At 43.1% G+C, this 15,864-nt stretch overlaps 1 protein-coding gene across 6 annotated transcripts in view; it reads right to left on the bottom strand.

Moving 5' to 3' along the window:
- CHCHD6 (coiled-coil-helix-coiled-coil-helix domain containing 6) overlaps nucleotides 1–15,864 on the bottom strand; it is a 192,297-nt gene that overhangs the window by 21,551 nt on the left and 154,882 nt on the right. For 5 of the 6 annotated variants that reach the window (XM_075938795.1, XM_075938792.1, XM_075938793.1 and 2 more), the window contains one exon: nucleotides 14,039–14,143. The exons of the other annotated variant lie outside the window; for it this stretch is intronic. In XM_075938795.1, coding sequence (XP_075794910.1) covers nucleotides 14,054–14,143 — 90 coding nt within the window. In that variant the 3' untranslated portion in view covers nucleotides 14,039–14,053. Of the gene's footprint in view, nucleotides 1–14,038; nucleotides 14,144–15,864 lie in introns of those variants that run through there. 6 annotated transcript variants of the gene reach the window in all.

Here is a 15,864-nt window from a genome sequence, read left to right on the forward strand (position 1 = left end):
AAATCTTCTGCAGAGCATAACAAATAACGAATATGCTGTTGTCTTTGTTGTCCCTTGTATGTCTGATACGTGTGAGTATTGCTGTGTAAAGTTAGTTAGAGGTTTGTTAAATAATAGTTTTAGGAGTAAGTTAGTTAGAAGTTTGTTAAATAGTACTGTTAAGAGTTTAGATAGATGTTAGACCTTATGAGTGAAATTAATGTAAATATAACTGTTAAAAATCCCTGGGTTGTTATTGATAATTACTGGGACTTGGAAAAACCTCAGGGTATCTTCCTCTATTGCACTGCAATTTGTTTACTGTTCCTGTTAATAATTATTTGGCACCCACACCTGTAAAAAGCTGTTAAATAGAAGTTATAGTTAAAAGCATTTTAATAAAAGTTAAAAGATATTCAGTACAAGGTTGCCAGTTTCTGCACCTCCCCGGGGCTGGCCACATTCCCAAACCTTCCACTTTACATGACACACAGAAACAGCCATGTACAGATACTTCTTTTTCAATCTAGGAAATGCAGCTGCCACAAACTCATGGAAAAGCTAGGACTTTCAAAAGTGTTTAAAAAGAGCTATGCGGTTTTAAAGTACACCTTGTTATAGTAATCAAGATTTGCTAAGCCACTACTAAATTAAGTAAAATTAACTATTGTTAACTTAAAAAAAGACGTTTTTAAATAGTTAACACATAGTATTGAAAGTTTAAATCTTCCCTGTGCCTCTAGATCAGCATTATACCATCAAGATGGCAGCTTTCCTTTCAATTTTACTATATTTAAGACAATTCCCAATGTGGGCAATTTGCTCTTGTCATAAGTTCTCAGATTTCTGTTAACACTGGGAATTTTCCTTTAAAATGCATAAAATTTGCAAACATGTTTCCACACACGTTCTGACAACGTAGTAACTCCAAGTGTCAGTGAAGAGAGAAGTAACCTTCGATCTGAAGTAAGTTGATGGCCTTTGCTGGTACCACTATGAAAACATTTCCTCTGCCATAGTGTTTAAGTCAGATGTGGGCAATAATTTTTGGTAGGGGGCCATTCCAAGATTTTGGAAAGTGGTCAAGGGCCGCACTTTTCTGTAGAGGGGTTGTGGGGTCTAGGATGGAAGCTGGGTGCAGAAGGGTACAAGGGGTAAGGGACTGGGGCGCAGGAGATGGTGTGAGGTCTGAAAGGGAGTTTGGATGAAGGAGAAGGTTGTGACCTGGGTCAGGGGATTGGCGTGTAGGGTCAAGGAGGGAGTATGCAGGAGAAGATTCTGGTCTGGGGGAGGGGCACTAGGATGGGGTGCAAAGTCTGGGAAGAAACTGTGACCTGGGAGAAGGAGAAAAGGGGGTGCAGACTGCACAAGGGTTGGGTGGTCACTTGTGGCAGGTGAATTTGGTGCAGGGTCTGGGAGAGTGTTTGGGTGCAGAAGAGGATTCTGGCCTGGGGAAGGAGTGTAAGAGGGGGTACAGGGTCTGGGAGGGGTTGTGACATGGTGGAGCAGGGAGGTACAGAGGATTTGGATGGCAACCTGTGGGAGGAAGTTGGGGTGCAGGACGGCCTGGGGTGCCAGAGGGAGGCTCCTGCTGCAAGGTGCTTACCTAAATGTCTCCTGGCTAGCAGCCCTGCAGCACCTGTAAGACAAGCTGGGCTCCCTGCCTGCTGGAGTCTCAGATCACCTTAAACTGCAGGCTGTTCCTTACATGTGGCTCTCAGCTCCTGGAGGGGGAAGAGACGTGGGCTGCCCCCAACCCACAGGCCAATCTCTCAGCTCCTATTGGCTGGAAACAACCAGCCAATAGGAGCTGAGAGATTAGCTGGGGTCAGTTTCAATTGGCCAACTGTTTCCAGCCAATAGGAGCTGAGGATTTGGCTGGGGTCAGGGAGATCACATGAAGCCTCCCCTTCACTCCAGAGCGCAAAAAAAAAAAAAAAAAAAAAAAAAAAAAATGATGGCAGCTATGTGTCTAAGAGCCCCAGCAGGGTGGTCTGCAGTCTGGATCTGGTGGCATGGCAGGCTGGATCCAGCCCTCGGGCCATATTTTGCCCAGCTCTGGTTTAAGTTCTCTTGTGGCTTCTTCTCTACAAGGAACAGGAGATACTGTGCAAAAGAAGGGAATCAAGCCACATTGTAAATGTGCTGCTTTAATACGATAAAAGTTACATTCTGACTATATATTTGCGTGGGTGAGTGCACAAATGGCTGTCAATGGATCTCCCTGGCCAGGCAAGGACAGCCACAACCAGGGGTTCTCAGCATGAGGCACAGAATTATGGAGACTGAAGGTGACTGCACTGAAACCAGCCAATCTCTGCTTTTCATCAGAATACAGATAAAATAATAATGCAAAAAAAAAAAAAAAAAAAAAAAAAACACCACCCCAAAGCCAACCCACACAGCACAAAGGACAAGCAGGTCATTTAATTTGCAGAGCTATTCCATTTGTCCCATTCCACTAACTGTGATGTTTGAACAGACAACCTGCTCCCCTTTCATGTGCGCTGCAGTGGCCATTTCTCTAGAGCTGCCCATCATTTCCTTATCAAACAGGAAAAATGAAGGATCACTAGAGAGACAGCTTAGCCTTGCTGAGATTTCACTCTCTCGGTGGGTTGTAAATGCCCCTATAATGTTGGCTTTTAAAATCTTGGATTATTATTACCCACAGCTGCCATTCAGCCTGCAGAAAATAAAACAGCACAGCTTTCAGGACAACACAATGACTCTGTGCATTTGCCAGTGACTGGGAAAACAATGCTGTTGAGTTTCAGCTTTCCTGGAAACCTTTATGTTGTGTGATTTTGATCACACATATGTCCTCTGCATGGGCAATGCAGGGGTGTGAGAGTGTACCAACTGGGACCGCAGGTCTGTGTGCCTCTATGTTGCAATGAGAAACCTGTGTGAACCTACAAGGATGAACACCAGCAATTCTGGCTCTGCTCTCTGTAGGACTATTGGGAGGCATGCATATGGACCTGCGAGTCTAGCTGTGCATCTCTGAAGAGCTACTAAGGAGCATAAGTATGAATGTTCATCCCTACATGAATGTGAATAAATACAATGTTTCCCATTCTTATGATTTTTATCCAAAGTCTCATGATATTTGGTGTTTTAAGGATTTTTCTCAACACTACTCTAGCACCTTAGCTTTATTACATAAAGATCTCAGTTTTCATTTCAACATGAAAGAGGACTTGACACTCAATGGCTGCAAAGATAAAATATGCAGCCACCTAACCAGGAATGCAAAAAAAGATTTTAAAATCTGGTGTTCTTGTGAGAGTTTTGCAGCTGACCCATGATTTTTTAATGCTTTCAGTTGACATCAGTGTGTGTATGTGTGTGTGTGTGTGAGTGTGAGTGTGAGATCTATGTACATTCATTCACCCCTTAAGAGTGTGCTGAACTGTCCATCCTAAGCTTTAAAAAAAAAAAAAAAAAAAAAATCATGAGTCAGGTCTCCATCCCACTCAATCATAACTTTTTAGAAATACATTTGGTATTCCTTTCATTTGCCTTTTGGGGTGGACTCGTGTCATATTCCCAAAGCTTTTTCTCTTTAAACAAAAAAAAAGGGCAAATTTACTTTTTAAAAGTAGTGAACGCTAAAACATTCATATATTCACATGACTCCAGGAGCTGAGGTAATAACAAAACTGTGAAATTTTGCAAGAGTTAGCAAACCAGAGGTGTGCCTGTCTCCCTCTGGCAGGACAAAATGTATTCCAAGACCAAGTGTGCGTTACTCAGAATTGTGGTATGTTTCAAAGTAAGAATGACTGAGCATGAGCCTGAGCATCTCTGTATCTATGGATAAGAGATGCTGGGAGCTGACAGACTGAACAAAGTGACCTTGACATTTTGCTGAAATCTACCTTCCCTTTCCCGCTCCCTTCCGTATCAATGTGTTTCAAAAAAACTAGTTGCACTCAGAATACAAAGTTCAGATACAGTCTTCAGTCAACGTAAAAGATGAAGTGATAGATGGGATGGAGCAAAGATCATGGATTCAGCCACTGGATACAAGGAACCAGTATCTATCCTTCCTGGGTTTTGGCTATAGCATCCTATTCACCCCTTTCCCTACAACTAATGCAAAACAACTTGCAGCAAGCTGTGTCCTTTAGCTGCTTGTCCTACTCCTCCTCTTGTGGTCCATGTTAACCCTTAAATACCACCCTCTAGAAAAATCTATTCAGAAGCCAAGTACAGATCAGAGCGCCAGGAGCTGCCCCAACCATGTAAAGTTGTTCATAAATTTTTCCAAAGGCTGTGGTTTTCCTGGTGGCACAGGATAGCTTTCAAAAGGTTCAGTATGTTCGGTTAACCATACTGATGATTCTACACTGCCCTTCCCTCATGCCTAATTTCCAAGGATCTTATAAATCTTTCCAAACTTTAATAAATCATCATCATCATAATCCCACTGTGAAGTATCAGTGCCTAGACGCTACGGTGGTAGGTCTGTTAAAGATACCAAGAGAAGAACAGATAAGAAAGAACAATCTATTTTACATATGGTGAAACTGAGGCACAGAGAGGTAACTGACTTGCCTAGGGTCACATAGTGAATTGGTGTTAAAGCCAGAAATAGACCCTATGTCTCCTGACACCCAAGCTGGTACCTCATCCGCAAGACAATTATTCCTCATTCATATATAATGTATACACTTCTCTCTTCCAGATGTGGGAGAGGAGCGAATAATCCCACATCAAGCAGTGTGGCCCTCTTTTTAATATCTGAATTTCATAATGAAAATTTTGTCTTTCAGTTAAAAAGTAGACACAATTCTACACATCTATACCTCGTTAACAGCCACTCTCTTGCTGGACATCTTAAGACTCCTCCTGTTTCTGATTCTCTAATACTTCTGTCCACTAATTTTTTTATGCACCTTGGCATCACTCTGCCCCACCCTTCCACACACACGCAATTCAGCCTAAAGAGGCAGGAAAAGCAAAGTGGAAAAGAACTTCCATGACTCTGCTTTACACAGCAATCTGCCTGGAAATTCAATCAGGTTAATGGCGGTATGCATCTCTGGTTAATCAATGGCCTAACAGCCAAGGGAGAGAACCAGTGCCTGAGTAAGAGAACAGCAGTCACAAAAAACTTGGAGATGGGTCATGGTAGTGCTTTACTGCTGTGGGGACCTTCCATTCTTTCAAAAAGAGGCTGCCTCCACTGCTTATTCCAACCCCTTCTATTTCAACTGCATTGCTCCCAGCATTCTGAATTCACACTAGAGCCTCTTATACTCTTGCAAAGATGACGGCAGGAAGCTGTATGCCACTGGAAACCTGGTGAGAGGCCATTATCTGAAGCCAGCAACAAAACTCACAAGCAAGCTTCACAGTTGAGCAGATGTCTCTCTCGCTTGTCATATTTTTTTCCTCAGTTGGGTGACTGAAGGATAACGACAGTTCCTAAACACACAGCACTGGTGCAACTCCACAAATAGCAGAGACTCTAATTGGTCAAAGCTCAGATATTTCTATCCCTGTGTTACCTAACCATGCTTTATGGTTAGACATGCTGGTAAAACCATCTGAGAACTGTCTACACTACAGCCGCTGCTGTTAGTACTTTTGGGGGCTTGTGTAAAAAGTGACTGTTCAGTCCAACTGCCTACATGGATTTTGAGGTAAGATGACAAGGAATACAGAGGTAAATCTAAACCCTGATCAATTTTATGAAAAGATAATGTGAATGCCTGACACTTCAATCATGATTTTCATCTAAGGATCTCAAAGCACTTTCCAGATACCAGTCAATCTCAATAATCCTTCAAAATAAGTAATATCTGCCTATCTAGATATGGGCAAACAGAGTAATTTAATGTCTTGCTCGAGATACCTAATGAGTGTAAAGCAGAGCCACAAATCTAACAGATAGATAACTCTTCCTTCTTGAAACACAAAGAGGTTTAAACTCCTCATCCAGCTGTGATGCCTACTATGTTCAATGCGAAGTGATTATTCTCACTGCTGGTCCACTGGTGCTAAAAAGGTATAAAGAAACAAAAAGCCTTTACAACAGAACACCTTCAACAGCTACAAATAGGGAGGGTGGGGTTTTGCATCTGAGTTAAGTTACCACCATTCATACATCCCATTTGCCTATCAGTTACTAAATTATCCACAATCCATCAACAATTTGTCTCTCTCCAAGAGGCAGAGATTAACTAGGAATCACTATGCAGAAATGCTGCATGTCACTCTCCAGTGAGATCAGTTCATGCAGAGAGTCCTGAGTGTTTGAGAACCAAAGAGGGTTTTGTGATCAGTTCCTCCAAAGCCATGACAGACACACAAAGAGAAGGAAAAATGCTACCGTCGGGAGATGAGGTATTGTAAGGCAGGATGTAATGGCCTTCATATTCATATGGCAAATTGTGTGTTTCTTTTATTGAGCATGTGTATGTGCGAGAAGAACGGGAAGCTGCATTTCAGTCCAAGCAATAATGCAAAAGGAGATTTTCAGGAAAAAACAATGAAGGTAGTATGTAAATATTAATTTAACAATCCACCCCACAAAGCCTCCGCTGATCTATAAATAGCTGTTTTATTAAAAGGTGGTGCTCCAGGCAGCTATCCCGACTCCTGTTCCCACAATCCCCTGTGCCATCTTGTTTTCATTGTCCCTGGAGATATAGTCTCTCACTGTATGTAGCTTGCTCCTCTTCTAGCACCTGCAGTGTAAGGAGCTCATTCCTATGATATGACACATACGCACAGAGCCCCTGGCAAGACAAAAATCCTGAAGCAACATGCAGATAACTGCTTACAGAGCTCAATTAAAGAATGCAAAAGGCTTCAGAGAAACAAAAATTCACAGAGCCCTCTTTCAAAGAACTAACTAGGGAACTGGCCAAGCAGATAGTGACAGGCATTCAGAGAATGACTGACAAGGGCCCTGGCACCAGACACTTTCTGTCCATATTTACACTACAATGCCTGCCAACATATGATTGAGCATAAGTGTCTAGAATGTCCATACTAGGAAGCTGATGGCACCTTCAACTACTCTAGGTGAGGCAGTATCACCAGACAAAGGGAGTTATATTACCTGGGACAATGTTGGCAACCCAATCCTGAGGTCATTCATCAGTTTTTTTACTCTCATTAAAATTATTTAAATTTCATAATTATGTATTTCACCACCATCTTTACCCATTATACACACCAAATGTAGCCATCCCTAAGCTGACACATGAGAGCACACAGCAACACTGCACAACAGGGGAAGGCAGGAAGTAACACTGAATTCTGGTGAAAGCACAAACACAATTTAAATTAGCAGATAGAATTACCCAGACTGAAATCTGGCCAGAAACCACAGAAACTGGGTGAATTCTGAAGTTTTGGAAAGACACACACACACACACACACACACACACACACACACGGCACGGGCGGGTGGGAAGAGGGACTAGAACCAGCACTGGCATAGTCTCAGCCCTGCCTGGCAGCCAGCGGGAGGGGAGAGCTGGGGCACAGCTTTGGCCCAGTGCGGACGGGGGCATGGGGAAGGGACAGGGCAGCAGAACCGGAGCACCCTCAGACCCTTCCTGGCAGCTCAGGGAAAGCCAGACACGACGTCACCCAGACCCGGTCCCTGGCAGCCCAAGAGCCAGGGCCAGCTGGGGGGAACAAGGGCCAAGGCATCCTTTGACACTCCCTGATGTCCCGCGGGTGGAGCTGGGGCCAGGGCAGCCTCAGCCCCCTGCTGTCCCTGGCTGAGAGGGGGTTTGGAGAGCATAATGAAAAGGTGGTGAAGCTACCTAGTGTATGTTCCAAAAATGTTAAGTATTTGTCAAAGAATTCTGACAATATACTGGGTTGAGCTTGCAAATAAAAAAAACATTCTGAATATGAAAGAAAAGGAATGGCATCCACTACTCACCATCTCATTTTTCTTAGACGTACATTCACTTATACTTAAGACAGTAAAACAGTTATAATTTCACTGCTGATCACAGTGCCAGAAACATCCAGCCAATACATTCCGCCAGTGTGCACGATATGCCAATCACATTGCTAGTCTAAGTTTGTACTGTAGTAGCATCTAGAACAGGGATGGACAAATACTGGCCTGCAAGCTATATCTGGTCTGCCAGGGTTAGTCCCTGGCGAGCCCCCTCTGCTATATTTAATTGTCCCTCTGCAGGTAGGGTTACCAGATGGTTTCAACAAAAATACTGGACACACTTGACATTACATCACAATCTACATTACATCTTATTTAGAAAATACCGGACATTTGTATTTTCTCAAATATATTTTCTCAATCTGTTTCCTGAACAGAAAGCTCAAATACTGGACTGTCGAGTTCAAAACTGGACGCCTGGCAACTCTATTTGCAGGTATTGAACAATCTCAGCCAACAAGAGCTATGATCATCCCATACTCGCAGAGGCTCAGGTAAATATTGCGGCAACCTGTCAGGGACTAATCCTCGTGGATGGTTGCCTTTTTTTTTGTCCACCCATAATGCAGATGCTAACCAGCCCCCTTGTGCTGAACACCACACAAAAATATAGAAAATGATAGTCCCTGCTGCAAAGAGCTTACAAACTAAAAGCTCACACTAATCCATTTCAAGGGAATGGAGATTTCCTATGATACAGGTTTTTGGACATGCAAAGAGATGAATATACTTTCTTTTACTTAGATTAGAGACATTTGCATCAGTTTAAAATTAGTGTTGAAGCGATGTATGTATGTAAGTTTAAGAGGGTCAGACTGCTGTAGCTTGGCCCATGGGTCCCTCAAAGTCATGGTGGGATATGTTGCATTTTCTAGAAAAGCAGCAAAAATAGAACTATTTAGTAAGCCAGTACCTATTTGCAAGTAGTCCTGCTTGTATTTTATAATATTTATGCAATGGATGCAGGAGTCTTGTCCAGCAGAACAGAAAGCAGAAAAAACATGCTGAGAAATCATGAATATTTTCAAAAATTCGATTATCATAAATAAAGGGTTAAAATAAACTCACCACTCAACCTGAAAAAAACCAAGTAATGGATTTGCGGCTAACTTTGCTGCATTATTTAGTCTAATAAAAGCTTTTGTAAAGCTAGTAACAATCAACACTGTTGTAACAAGGAAGATTCAAGAGAATTTTTTAAAGCAAGAACAGCAGAGGCAACTGAACAAGATATTGAGAGATGCTGCAGAATAACATTCACTGTAGAGATCCAAAACAGTTATCAACCCCTTTCCATCAGACACAGGATTAGATGACCCAGAAAAAAGCCCCTTCAACCTAGGATAGTCTTCTCTTGCAGCTATTATAAAGCTATGAAATCTCAACCTCTACTGGAATTTTCATTCACTAGATCCTTAATTTTGGGGAGCGTCCAGTTATAATCCAGGAACTTTAACAAACCAGTGCCTGAAGAAAAGTTAAACTAAGTTTGCTTCTCTCTGAAGCAAGTTTCCGGCAACTAGAGTGCAGATGACACCCAACTTCTCTCATCCAGACAGAGTAATTCATTCTTCACGCTTGTTTAAACATGGTCACTCACCAAGCGCAGACTGGCAGCCACTTTGTAGACTGTAGAGTCTGCTTCACTGCCAGGAGTTGTGCTGAGACAAGTCCATGTCACATGTCAATGGAGACAGATTGAATCCTTTGGCTCTGGGATGGAAAGATCAAACTGCTGGATGGGCTCTGTCCCTTACCGGGTACACTGATTTTTATCAACGGGAAAAGCCAATTAAAGTTGATAAAGACACATTCTCTGCTGATTTTCCTTAGTGCCCACTGCTCAGAGCTAGAATAATGGATAATACTCTGCCTGTGGCTGTATTTTTCTAAAATCTGTCAGTTCTGACAGCATTTTGGCATCTGGATAACTCAAGATTTATGTCAAGGGTCCAGGACTACACCATCTCTCGGTAGCTGATGGGTACATTTTTCAGCAGGGCTTCCCTAATTAAAGGGATAGAGATAGATGGGATCAGATTGATAGGTTTTGCAGTCAGATATTTCACGCTCAATTTGATGAAATATAAATCACTCTTGGAACTTCTCTTAAACATGCGAGAGGAAGGAAAAAATGTAAGGAGAAGACAGCAGTGGGTCCAAAATACCCGGATATTGTCACTTATTTTCAAATTCCACCTTCTGTCACCCATGGCAAGGTTCTGACAACAGATGCAATGCTTACTACAAAAGCAAAAAGGAAAATAAGCTCAGAAGAAGACATTGCTGCTCTCATTGCTTGTTCTGCCACAAAGGAGACCCAGAAGGTGTTCTTCCTGGGGATTCTGCATTAATTTAGACTGCCTCACAATGATCAGTTGGCAACCTCCTCTGGCAGATTAGCAGACAGTTTTGAGAGGGAAGTTCTGTCTCATCCTCAGCAGTCAATGTGGTGGCCATAATAGATGGAGACTAGAGGGGGAATATAATATTTTAGCAGTCTGCATGATGTTATATAAACTAATTATCTTCTCAAACCACTTTCTGATGTCATCATTCCCATTCTACAGATGGGGAAACTTATTCAAGGAGACTAGTGGCCTGATTTTTCAAAACTGATGAGCACCCACAACTGGGGTGACCACATGTGATAATTTTATAGGGACAGTCCCAATATTTGGAGCTTTTTCTTATATAAGCACCTATTTACTTTGCACCCCATCTCAATTGGTAACATCTGCAGTCTGGACACCCTAACCATGACTCATGCTGCTTTCAATGGGATTTGAAAGTACTCAGCACCTATTTAAAAAAATCAGGCCACAAATGACTGGTCAAGTCACACAGTGAGTTGGTGTCAGAGCTGGCATTAGAACTCATAAGTTCCTGGCATCCAGCCCTCTTTGCAGACCACACCACTGTCAGAGACGCTTGGAAAAAGATCCCCTGGATAACCCCACAGAGAAGGGGAGAAATAAAAGATCCTTCCTGTCCACAGCTTATTAAATAGAGCTGAATGACTACAATGCAGAGCAACAAAGATATGAAAAGCACTGTTTTCCAGGCACTGAAAGGTTAAAACTATTATTTGAACAGCTGGGAAAATTAAAATGGTAAAATAATAGCTACCCTTCAAAATTCTACAGATGCAAAGACACTCTTCAATGAATAACTGATAAAGGGGAAAAACATTTTAAAAAGAAACTGCTTCATGCATGAAGGTCAAACAAGTAACAGCTTCTGTGAAGTACCTAGATTTTCAGACTTGCCAAGCAATGTAGTAGCTGAGTTAACACAACAGCCTCTAGCAACCTAGGCTCAAAGCTCAAGCACACAAGTGACGATGACCAAGGGATGTCTTGCCTCCCTCCCTTTTTGGAGATTTATCCTTACCACAGACTGATCAAACAACGACCTTGCCTATATTAGCATTTTTTAAAAAATCCCCACCTCTGCACTACCACTGGTACAGCACCACAAAAGTAGCAGCAACATTGGGAGTACAGAGCGGACAGGGCTCACGCAATTGTACTATCCTGTTATCTACTTACTCTGAGCAGTGAAGCAGTACCATTTTAAAGAAAAATATTGTAGACACAACAAGTGAGGAATGGTTAGCAGACTGCTCAGGGGAGATCAAGTGTGGAACAGATAGCAGCAGGTCAGGAACACAATGCATCAGCAGTACTGTGTTGAGAACTCAGTACTGGAACAGCAGAGGGTGCTACTGATTAGGATAGAGGGACATTGGGAGAACTATATGGGGAGCTCAAAACCCCAACAGCAGGGCATTCTGCAGGTTAGGAATTACCTACATCAGCAGAGCTGGGGAAGAGAATACTGCTTGGCTCTTGCCAAGACAATCAGAGCTTTCTTTGCAGGACCACCAAATTCATCTCTACCACTCAACATTATTTTTGTTACAAAACTGAGGAAAAACATACAGTAGAAGCTAAAGGGGAGAATTCACAGCATGGCATATGCCAATTCATCTGCACTTGACAGCATTTACCTCTCCTCCCCAGCCCACTTCATCTGCACAACTTCCTAAAAATATTGAATTGTAAGTAGAACAGCAGATGAACATACCTAATCAATCAAGGCCCTGATGCTTCGACAAAAACTGCCAGCATCAGAACAGAAGGCAACATCGCCCCTCCAGTCCAGACTTCAGCTTTCTGATAATTTTGCACTGACAAATCACAAATGAAACTTTGGTTACCTAGACTCCTCCTCTGTGTTAGAAAGGGAGGAGGAATGGAAAATGTGTAGCAGAAACTTCTTTATACTTATCGTGTGAATTTTTTAAGCAGGGATTTTCATGCTTTCCTCACCCCCAATTGTTTCAACATAGAGTTCCTCTATTTAATATTTCTTACTGTGTGTGTGTGTGTGTACACACGCGTGTACGCGCTTGTTTTAACTGGGCCACTCTGGACAAGGATTCTGCCCTTCTCTACTGGTCAGTGGTCTGAAAAGCCTACTTTGGACAGACCTCTCACATGACAATCACACTTGAACATTGGTTGGCACAGATCCTGCAACTATTCCTCTAATTTACTTTAAGAAATCTGATGTGATCACAGCTTAAGCAGGGATAGGCCTCTACACTTCAACATAAGAATGGCCATACTGGGTCAGACCAAAGGTCCATCTAGCCCAGTATCCTGTCTGCTGACAAAGGTCAATACCAGATGCCCCAGAGGGAGGGAACACATCAGGTGATAACTCTTCTGTCATCCATTTCCAGACAATCAGAGGCGAGGGATGCCATTCCTACCCATCCTGGCTAATAGCCATTGATGATCTGAACCTCCATGAATCTATATAGCTCTTTTTTTAACCCTGTTAACGTCCTAATCTTTACCACATCCTCTGGCAAGGAGTTCCACAGGCTGACTGTGTCCTGAGTGAAGAAAAACTCTCTTTTGTTTGTTTTAAATCTGCTGCCTATTACAGTAATTCCTCATTTAACACTTGCCCACTTAACACGTTTTCGCGATAGCATGATTTTTTTTTTTAAGGGAACGTTTTTTGAATTACACGACCATCCCCGGAATAACACAATTTCCCCAGCTGGCCCGTTGCCAGCGGCTGCCCGTGGCTTCCCCCTCCTCCCTGAAAAGCGGCGGAGGGTTCGCCGCGCCATTCCCTGCTGACTCCCCCTTGCCAGACGCCTTGCTCCCTCTCCTCCGCCCCCCGCTTGCAGGCTGGCAGCTGGGTTTCCCCAGCCAGCCCGTTGCCGGCAGCTGCACAAGGCTTTCCCCTCCTCCCTGCAAAGCAGCGGAGGGTTCACTGCTCACTGTGCCGTTCCCCGGCGACCCCCCCCTCACCGGTCCCAGCAGACCTGTCACAGGGACATATTCCCAACCCAATCCCTGTCCCCTCTCCTCTCCTTCCCATCCCCAGAGCCAAACACCTCCCCTCCCTGCTGTAACCCAATCCCCTTTCTCTCCCAACCTTATGTCCCGGTCCCAACAGACACCACCGCTTGGAACGCAACCCCCACCTTTTCCATTATTTTCAGTGGTAAAATTGACCCCGCATAACATGTTTTCACTTAACACGATCATTTTCTGAAACATATCTATAGTGTTAAATGAGGAATTACTGTAATTTCACTTGGTGACCGCCTAGTTCTTATATTGTGGGAATAAGTAAATAACTTTTCCTTATTCACTTTTTCCACACCAGTCATGTATTCAAGTAAAAAGTGGCATTCTTCTCTCTGAATTGGAATTAAACAAAGTCATAGAAAGGCAATGCAATGTTGGAAGTGCCAACACTGACAGAAGTCATAAAGCCGAGGTCCTAGCCCTCCATGATCATTAATGATCCCATGACACATTTTATAGAAGTGAGGTGATGTCCTGACAAACTGGAATTTGGATAGTTACATTCAACCTAACTAAAATTACTGTATCAGCGTCAACTCAGTATACTACCCTTCGCTTCTATCCTGTCATAAGCTGTTTAGCAATCCAGTAACTCTGCACAAGAGCTGCTCTTCTTCAGCTTTCAGATAGCTGCATCTAAGTGGCGGGAAAAGGGTTTCCTGTACATACAGCTGCACTGAAAAACCTGCAAGGAAATTCACCATCTCTACTTACCCTCCTTTACTAGAATGTTCAGCTACTAATCTATTGCTTGCCCCAGGCTGACAGAATTTTGTAAAGGTCTCGAGTTACGTAAAACGCCTTGTGAATTGTTCAAGGTTGAAATGCGCTGTATAAATGGAAGAGGAGTGAATGAGAAAAGTGTGATAGTTACACACACAGTCTCCCCTCCCCCATCCTCCCTCTCATCTCTCTCCCTTATCATTGTTCTGAGAGACACTCCTATTCTTCTTCTCTGTGCAACTTTACCTTCTAAGCTTTCTGACCCCTTTTTCTGCAAGACACACACACGGAAACAAGAGACACACATGTTCTTATGAGGCTCCAATACTCAGAGCCCAGAAATTTTTCTGCTTCTCTGATCAGCCATATTGAAATGTATATTTAAAGTAAGATGGGCACTGAACTCTATCTTGCTCCCTCAGAAAATTGCAGCTTCCTTTTTCCAAACTGCCAGCACAGTACTACAAAAATGGGCATCTTGATGTCTGCTCTATTCTTTCTTTGCTTTCCTTTTATTTTTTAATCTGAACTGGAGCTGAGAATAGGAGAAAGAGGAAGAAGGAGCAGACTGGAAGAAAGTAGGTGGAATACAAGAAAAGACAAAGACAGTGAGAAGGGAATAAACTGAGCAAGGACTCTGGAAAGTAGTGGATAAATCAGGAACATGGAGTGCTAAGAAACTCAACAAGGGGCAACAAGAGCAGGACTGAGGGGGTCTCCGCTGTCTTTAACACTCTTACAGGCAAAATTCTTGGGATGGTGGTGAATGCCTGGGCACTCTCCCTTTGATAGAGCACAGTCAGTACATCCTACATTTAATAAGGAGCTTCCCCACATATGGTATAGCTGCTTCATAAACTGCCCAGGGTTTGAATTCTAATCAAATGGTATTTTTTAGAATGTGGAAAGGGTGCTCTAGTGCAAACTTTGGGGTGGGTGAGATTTTGTGGCCTGCACTGTGCAGGAGGTCAGACTAGATGATCATAATGGTCCCTTCTGACCTTAAAGTCTATGAGTCTATTTCTGCTTTTTTAAACATCTGCTTTCAGGAGTCACATTACAACCAGCATCCTTGTGGTGAGGAAGACGCCCACCCCACACCTCCGCTTTGGAGCTTATCACCAATACTAACCACTCCAGAGGATAAAGAGGTCTTTTCCACCGCACCTTCAGACTCTTTCAATAACACAGAGATTCAGTTACAAGTTTCTTGCAAAGTGACACATTGTACAGCAGGGCTAGTCCCAGATATAGCCATGTCCAAAGACTTTGTGTAGAGGCATACAACCTCTCCCATTTATTTGTACTGCATGATCTTTCTTCACCCTCCACTAAGCGTAGCCACTGCCCCACTATTTCACTGTTCAATCTCACCAGCAAACAACAAGATGGCTCAAAGAGGGAGAGTAAGATTTATGATTCGGAAGAGGCGGCTTCCCTTATAGAATCAGTTACAGCATCAAGCTCCAGGACTAAGTGGCAAAACTACAGTGAAGGGACTCCCCAAAGGAAAAACAATTCACCTACACCACAGAGACAGAAGCAGAATCTCGCACACTTTGAGAAAAGCCAGAGTAGACAATACCAGCTGAGTCAGCAAAACGGATCTGCTTCCTACTGTGGCCATTTAAATTGTTTTCTTCTTTGTGGAGTTAGGCTTCAGCCTCATCGGCATTTATGAAAGCTTCACAAAGATGATCCACCTCACCCTGACGACCAGTTATACTAGTCCTGAGCAGCCCTTCTCCCTGCCCCCATTCTGCTGATCTGCCATCTTCCGTGACATCTCCCAACCTCCCATTAAATTCAGCTAGGGTTGCCAGGTGT

Source organism: Pelodiscus sinensis, chromosome 11 (assembly GCF_049634645.1).
Source record: "Pelodiscus sinensis isolate JC-2024 chromosome 11, ASM4963464v1, whole genome shotgun sequence".
NCBI lineage: Eukaryota > Metazoa > Chordata > Testudines > Trionychidae > Pelodiscus > Pelodiscus sinensis.